Source organism: Adiantum capillus-veneris, chromosome 7 (genome assembly GCF_014529385.1).
Source record: "Adiantum capillus-veneris isolate H3 chromosome 7, ASM1452938v2, whole genome shotgun sequence".
NCBI classification, from domain to species: domain Eukaryota; kingdom Viridiplantae; phylum Streptophyta; class Polypodiopsida; order Polypodiales; family Pteridaceae; genus Adiantum; species Adiantum capillus-veneris.
This window is the reverse complement of record NC_140937.1, coordinates 63,191,460-63,199,889: the sequence shown is the minus strand read 5'-3', so window position 1 is coordinate 63,199,889 and position 8,430 is coordinate 63,191,460. Positions and strand designations below refer to the sequence as shown.

The 8,430-nt window shown below is 46.2% G+C and overlaps 1 protein-coding gene across 1 annotated transcript; it reads right to left on the bottom strand.

The window, feature by feature from the left end:
- Positions 1 to 500: 500 nt before the first annotated feature.
- LOC147453969 (uncharacterized) lies at positions 501 to 4,030 on the bottom strand. Its single transcript, XM_086516007.1, has 2 exons — positions 2,628 to 4,030; positions 501 to 2,484 (listed from the first exon to the last, which is right to left on the bottom strand). Exons 1-2 carry the CDS (start codon positions 2,642 to 2,644, stop codon positions 2,025 to 2,027), a joined length of 477 nt encoding a protein of 158 aa, XP_086372133.1. The 5' UTR covers positions 2,645 to 4,030; the 3' UTR covers positions 501 to 2,024.
- Positions 4,031 to 8,430: the final 4,400 nt, after the last annotated feature.

Genomic DNA, 8,430 nt, shown 5'->3' with positions numbered 1-8,430 from the left:
CAGCCCAACGGCCTCCCATACACTGGCCTTCCGCCATGCCACTGGCGGACTCTCGGCCCTCTTCCTCTACAGCGCCTTCCTTCAGCACCTCTCTCTCACGCCCTCACTGGCAACCTGCGCCACCTCGTGGCCTTCCCCTTCTCCCCACCTTGTAGCGCTGCCCTGCAGCCTTCTCCTGATCAGTAGCTCGGCCACCCTGCCGTCCAATGCTCAGGCCCGCCACCGCTGGCCCAGCCCGTTCCCTTGTCAGATGCACCAATAGCGACCTCGCTATTGGTTGTCTCCTCCCCCTCAAAACTGGCCCCCCTTTGTATCCCTCTCGTCCTCATGCACGCCCAAGTGGCGGTCCCTCTGGCCCTTCTCCCTTGCAACTCCTTCCACCTGTCGACCTTCCAAATAGTGCTACTCGTCGACTGCAGCATGACAGAAATAAATTTTTTTACTATATTAATAGCTTTTTAAAAAAAAAATCGGGCTTAGCCCACTTGAACACGCCAATATCTCCAATCCATCAAAGCCTTCGTAGTCGGTAGTGTGGACAATCCCCCGGCGATGCAATTGGGTTACATTAAATACCGTCCACCACTCAGAGAAAAGCACGACTGCTACAAGTGCCGGAAACCTTCGAACATCATCTGCTTGAGCGGGCTTCATGCATCTAGCGAGCCTCGAGATTGCAAAGATAGTGAAAGCATCCTATCATATTACATACCATGGTGCTAGCTGACGATTGCACCCAACCCATACGGTGGAAATTCATCCTCACTCTCGGCAAATAGAGTCTCTTGTAGACACCTCGATCAAAATCCCATAGCATAAACTTCATGGCACCTGCATCCAGCACCCCTTGCCTCGTTCCCAACCTTGTGATATAAACATATGCTCCTGCCACCTGTGATAGCAAAAAACACTTGCAGCTCCTGCTAGCAAATGCTCCATCCCGATGTACCTGGCCCCTAGCACCATCAAATATCTGCTCAAGGTCTTTGCCACTTGCCTGCAAACTGCTATGCTTCGACTTCCTGCATTTCCATAGAGCGACACAGTTTGGCTGTACCATCATTGCCCACCCCCTCGTTGAGCATTTATGCTCAAGCACAATAAAGCTTTATTCCACTATAAACTGCAAAACCTGGCATACACTATGAGAAAACTCAAACCATATGTACAATTTTTTATTGCACCCTACTACCAAACCTTCAAGTGGGTTGCCCCACCCCCTGCATAACATAGCTTGCACCAGGATCAAACACCTGGCTCTGTTCACTTTTATCCATCTGCAACAACCTCCAATAGTGACCTACCCAAGCACGTAGCCATCCATGCACGCAAAATGCCCATAGCACTTTATCACCTCTTCGAACATCATCTTGCCTCATCAGCCTATATGGCTCTGCAAACACATCATCCGTATGAACCAACACTTCTGACCGTCTGTCCGAGCCATGTAAAGGAGAGCTCCTCTCAAAGGACCCCCGTATCTGACGGATAACATACTACACCGTTGCACTAACAAGCATACCTTTCAACCATGGATTGCATACCTCTTTTGAAAGCTTGGACACATCCTGGGACCCTCCTCCATATGCCATAGAACGCATCTCTTGCACTGGCTTCATGCTCTCTTGTACCTCCTCTTTGAAATCACTTACACTGTCATCCAGCCCTTCATGATCGATTGGCCCTTCAAGATCGCTCCGCACTTTCTTCTGTCCAGCTTCAGTCTCCTGCCCTTCAATCACCTCTTCAACCGTTGCATCATGCTCCTCCATGGAAGAGAGAAACTCGTCCTCTACCGCATTCATCTCCAGTTCTTCCATAGACACGGCCGCTTTATCTCTCTTGGAAAAATGGTGCATCTGCTGCACCACCATGGCACATTCCAGTTCTACTTTCATCAGCACAGCCATTAGCATGGCACCGCACACTACCTTCACCTGCATTCCATCATCTGTAGGTCTAGACCGCTCCTTTTGGCTTTCATCAAGCATCTCGGCTTGCTCTGTTCCCTGCTCTTCTTGCACCTATGTTATCACCATATCATCAAACATAGATGAGGGCAGCTTTACCTTTGCCAGTTTGGGTTCATGAGATTCCATCTCTTCGTCATAGGATGTGGACTCATCCGCTCTATCCTCCTCGCTTGTCTCCCAGCTAATCGAGCTTGTATCCTCATCAGCATCTGCATCATATACCGACTTCGTATCAGCATCTGTACCCACTTGCTGCTCCACAAAAGCTTGACCATCTTCACCGCTTTGCTCACTTTCTCCATCAACTTTTGAACCCTCGGTATTTGCATCTCGATCAGATTCTGCTACATTTTCATGCAAACTTTCAACATGCATATGCTTTACCTCTTCAATCCGTACTGGAACCTCCACATCTGCTACCACTTTTGCATCTTCGTTCACCTCTACATGGAGCTTCTCCTCGTTGACAAGCTCTTCCACCCTCGGCACATGCACATAACAAACTGGAAACCTACAAGGAACATAACCAATAGTAGATCTTACCTCCACAGGACTTGCATTTTGCACAATTCGAATCACCTTTGGCTGGACCCAAGGCAAATGCACATAGAAAACTGGAAACCTCCAAGGAACATAACCAATAGTAGGTCTTACCTCCACAGGCCTTGCATTTTGCACAATTGGAATCACCTTTGGCTGGACCCAAGAGCACTTCGCTACCTCCGCAACAGGCATATAATCTGCTGGCTTTACCATTCCTAACTCCAACTTTTGCTTCACCTTTCTGCTCTTTATCTTTGCCAGGTAGACCATGTCTCCATAGGTATCTGCACCATCTTCGACCTTTTCTCTAATCCTCAGAAGCAAGCACTCTAACACCTTTGACAACTTCAAAGATTGGTTGCTTTTGACCCCAATAGCAATCTCTAACTGCTTCCAACAAGCTTTAAACTGCTCAATGAAAAGAGAGAAATCTTTACTCCTGGCGTACCGCCTTCAGCCTAGCACCAGCCTTTTCCGCCGTAACCACCCCTCGAAACCACTCCAAAAATTGACTCTGAAACCTTTGCCATGTTTCTCGATCAGTGCTCTCTAAGCCATCAAATCAAACTTTTGCTTTACCTCGCAGCGCCAAAGGTAGAGTTTGGAGCTTTGCTTCATCACCTAGCATCCGCAGTACTGTCAGCATCAACAACTCAAAATCGGCAAGCCAATCGTCAGCATCCTCATCTTGACTCAAGAACACCTTGTTAGGAAGCAATCAATGGATCCTCAATGGGGGCACCACAAGATGGACAGGGGGAAATGGGAAAACCACCAGCACATAAACTCGATGCCTCTATATAGTGCAGTGATCTCACAACACCCCTATCCCCTAGCAAACACACTTTTAGATACACAATCTGTAGACAACTAATGTCCAAGCCCAATCTCGACCAACCCTGACTAGATAGATCCGATTGCAAAGTAAGTTCGGACAGCCTCCCTCTATAACACTCTAGAGCACCATGTAACAAATAGGCAATTCAATAGCAATCGATACTAAAAAAACCCTGACCCAATCTTCGACATACACTTAATTGCCCTCAGGCTTGCAGACTTGTACAGACCAACATCCGTATAGAAAGCATTTATACAACCATCACCCTTGGAGATATACATAGACACGATAACATTAGGCAACATAGAGAAAGACAACATAATATGATCCGGAATGATCTCTCCTCACAAGCAACAAGCATGTGGGCGTGTCAAGTTGATTCGATTAGCAAAACAGGTACAATCCCGCCTTGATGCACCATCCGATGAGTCCCTTCTCATGTAATCCCCAAGTCGGACCTGGTTTCAATATGCAGCCTTGCCTCCTCAACTGGTATGGCACCCCCCCCTTGGATAGCTTGTGGTGGTCCTCCCTTTGGCGGCCCTCTCCTTATCCTCCTTCAAAAGCGACTGCAGTCTGCCACCACTTGTTGCTACTCTCGACCCTTGGCTCCTCTAGCAATGGCGCCCACCTCCTCTTGATCACGCTGCCCTGCAGCTCCTCCCTTCAGCTTCAACTGCAGCGCCTCTTTAGGCTCTCTCTGGCGCCCCTACTGCAGCGCCTTCCCTCAACAATGCTGCCTGCTCGGCTCTCCCTATCTCCTGCACACATGCAAGGCCTCAGTCTCTTTCCATACAACCCATGGCGGCCGCCGGCTCTTCCTCTACAACCCTGCCCTCTCTTTTGATGGCGCCCCCGCTGCCTACTGTCCGCCAGCTCCTCGTCTTCAAATTCAGCCCAACGGCCTCCCATACACTGGCCTTCCTCCATGCCACTGGCCGACTCTCGGCCCTCTTTCTCTACAGCGCCTTCCTTCAGCATCTCCCTCTCATGCCCTCACTGGAAACCTGCGCCACCTCGTGGTCTTCCCCTTCTCCCCACCTTGTAGCGCTGCCCTGCAGCCTTCTCCTGATCAGTAGCTCGGCTACCCCGCCGTCCAATGCTCAGGCCCGCCACCGCTGGCCCAGCCCGTTCCCTTGTCAGATGTACCAATAGCGACCTCGCTATTGGTTGTCTCCTCCCCCTCAAAACTGGCCCCCCCTTTGTATCCCTCTCGTCCTCATGCACGCCCAAGTGGCGGTCCCTCTGGCCCTTCTCCCTTGCAACTCCTTCCACTTGTCGACCTTTTAAATAATGCTACTCATCGACTGCAGCATGACAGCAATATTTGTTTTTATATATATTAATCGCTTTTTTAAAAAAAATTCGGGCTTAGCCCCCTTGCACATGCCAATATCTCCAATCCATCAAAGCCTTCGTAGTCGGTAGTGTGGACAATCCCCCGGCGATGCAATTGGGTTACAATCAATACCGTCCACCACTCAGAGAAAAGCACGACTGCTACAAGTGTCGGAAACCTTCAAACATCATCTGCTTGAGCGGGCTTCATGCATCTAGCGAGCCTCGAGATTGCTAAGATAGTGAAAGCATCCAATCATATTACATACCATGGTGCTAGCTGACGATTGCACCCAATCCATACGGTGGAAATTCATCCTCACTCTCGGCAAATAGAGTCTCTTGTAGACACCTCGATCAAAATCCCATAGCATAAACTTCATGGCACCTGCATCCAGCACCCCTTGCCTCATTCCCAACCTTGTGATATAAACATATGCTCCTGCCACCTGTGATAGCAAAAAACACTTGCAGCTCCTGCTAGCAAATGCTCCATCCCGATGTACCTGGCCCCTAGCACCATCAAATATCTGCGCAAGGTCTTTGCCACTTGCCTGCAAACTGCTATGCTTCGACTTCCTGCATTTCCATAGAGCGACACAGTTTGGCTGTACGAACGTGGTCCTTGGCAGGGAGTGGTTGCATAGCATAGGACCATCACTGAAGTGTAGCTACGAGCACAGTAGCTTGATGTTCAAATCCCATGGCGCACATATGTTGTTGTTAGGAGAGAAGGATGTACCTTCTTCACGATTGATATGTACAACTTAGCTTATGCAGCTCCTTTTTTATAATGAAATAGATCAAGTTTTTTTGTGTTACTCATTGCCTCATTTTCTCTCTAGCATTGAATCTGTTGAACATTCCTCAACGCCGCATGCTTCTCTCTCATCTCTTCCACCAAGGGCTACTTCCAAACAAACAAATGTTGCTAGTGAGTTACAAAATTTATTCAAGGAGTTTCAAGATGTTTTTCCAATGATTTTCCACCAGGATTACTGCCGACGCGATCGATGCAACATAGCATCGATGTGGTTGTAGATTGTAAACTTGTCAGTAAACCACCCTATCGTATGAGTTACGCTGAAGCTGCTGACGTGGAACGTCAGCTTGCTAACTACCTTTGCAGAGGGTTTATACAACCCATTTCTTCACCATGGGCTTCTCCTATCCTATTAGTAAAGAAAAAAGACGCCAGTATGCGCATGTGCATAGACTACCATAGCTTAAATGCGGTTATGGTTAAGAACAAGTACACATTGCCACAAGTGGATGAGTTGTTCGACAAACTCACTCATGATCGCATTTTTACGAAAACAGACTTGCGGTCAAGTTATCACCAAGTCCGTATTTGACTTGCTGATATAACCAAAATTGCATTGCGAACAAGGTTTGGACACTACGAGTTCTTTGTGATGCCCTTTGGGTTAATCAATGCACCCGCAACATTCATGACACTTATGCATAGTGTCTTGAAGCCATACTTGGGCAAATTTTTCATCGTTTTCCTCGATGACATTCTAGTCTGTAGTGCTTCTGAAGAAGAACACTTACAACATCTCAGGCAGGTGTTTGAGTTGTTACGAACAAATAAATTATATGTCAAGGAATCTAAGTGTGATTTTCTGAAAGAAGAAATTCATTATCTGGGGAATTTTATTTCAGCTAATGGGCTATATATGGATCAATCCAAAGAAAATACAATCCGGCAATGGCCTTGTCCTAAAAATCTGGAAGGGTTATAGATTTTTCTAGGATTTGCAGGTTTTTACCACAAGTTCGTTAAAAACTATGCTAAATATTGTTGTTCCCATAAGGATCAACTCAAGCCAAAGCTTTTCAGTGGGGACCCGCTCAACATCACAGTTTCAATACGCTCAAGGATGCATTACCTACAGCTCCCATACTAGCTATTGTAGATCCTTTGAAACCATTTGTTTTGGAAACTGATGCCAGTAACCGTGCTATTAGAGCAGTCCTGTTACAATTAGACGGACGGCCAATTGCATTTGAAAGCAAGAAGCGTGATGCACCTCAGCAGAACTACTCTGCTTATGAGCGCGAACTCTATGCAATAGTGTCTGCCTTGAAAAATGGTGGCATTATCTGTATGGTACTCAATTTGAGATTGTGTTTGACCATGAAAGCATCAAATGGTTTACACAACAAATGGATTTGAAGGGTTGGAAATCAAGGTGGGCCAAGATTATTCAGGAATATGACGCCAAGCTCCGGTATCATAAAGGTCAATACAATGTGGTGGCTGACGCTCTAAGTCATTTGCTGGAGATCAATTCTCTCTTGTTCACGGAACTTCGTGGTGAATTTTTGGATTCTCTCAAAGGCAAATATGAGCATGATAAGGCATATTCCAAAGTGTGGAGCCATGTACAAATGAGGGATCCTTCTCACTCCAATGATGGTAGTGTAACGTTAACCTCCACACCTAGTTCGCCTCTATCAAGTGATGAACTACAACGATGGAAGCATTTCACCATCGACAATGGGTACCTACTCCATAAGGGGAGAGTTTGTGTACCGACGAACACAGACATTTGGTGCCAAATTCTTTATGAATGTCATGATAGTCCAAGTGAAGGGCACCCGGGTATTAGAAAAACTTATGCTCTCGTCCGACGATAGTTTTACTGGCCAGGTATACATGGATTTGTTCAAGCTTATATCTTGCATTGCCAAAAATGTCAAGTTAACAAAGCAAAGCGCCTAAAAGCAGGAGGAATCTTACATCCTTTGGAGAATCCCAATGGAAAATGGGAAAGTATCTCTATGGACTTTATTGTAGTTTACCAGCCAAACTATATGAGGTCATGACTCGGTATGGGTGGTAGTAGACTGGTTGACTAAACTATGTAAGTTCATTCCAACATAGTCAACAGTTAAGACACAAGAACTAGCCAAGTTATTTGTGGACAATCTATATAAGTTGTATGGTTTGCCAAGTAACATTGTTAGTGATCATGATCCCAAGTTTAACAGCAACTTTTGGAGAGCTGTGTTTAAACGATTGGGTATACAACTAAACCTCAGTACAGTCGATCATCCAGAAATAGATGGTCAGACTGAACGAGTTAACCAAGTGCTAGAGGATATTTTAAAAGCATACGTCAGCAAAAGAAATCAAACTAGGAAGAATACTTACCTATTCTCCAGTTTGCCTACAATAGTGCTAAGCATGTCACAACTGGATTTAGTCCTTTCATGCTCATGTATGGATTTCAACCTAGGTCACCTCTTACGGTGGGGTTGGCACCGAAAAGCTCCAACAGGTTAAGGATTTTCTCCAAGACCAGACGGATATGCTGAAACTCGCTCGTCAGAATGTCTGACAAGCTTAGGATTGGTATAAAAAGTATGCTTATGAGAAACGACGGCAAGTTACCTCCGAGGAAGGGGAGAAAGTACTTTTACGTGTGCCAGAACTTTCAAAAAGTCTGAAAACTAGGCCAACACCTAAATTATCTCCCTGATATTATGGGCCCTTCAAAATCCTCAAGCGAGTAGGTGATCGTGCCTACAAATTATTGCTACCTACACATTCTTGTATTCATCCGGTGTTTCATATAAGCCGTTTACGTAAGCAGTTACATGGGGACGACAATGTCATTCACCAGCAGATTTTGGTTTATTTCATTGAGCCCCCTACCTTACTGCATGAACCTGAATGTGTTCTCGATTATCATGAGTTATGTACACGTCATCATGTGCGTCAACAAGCCT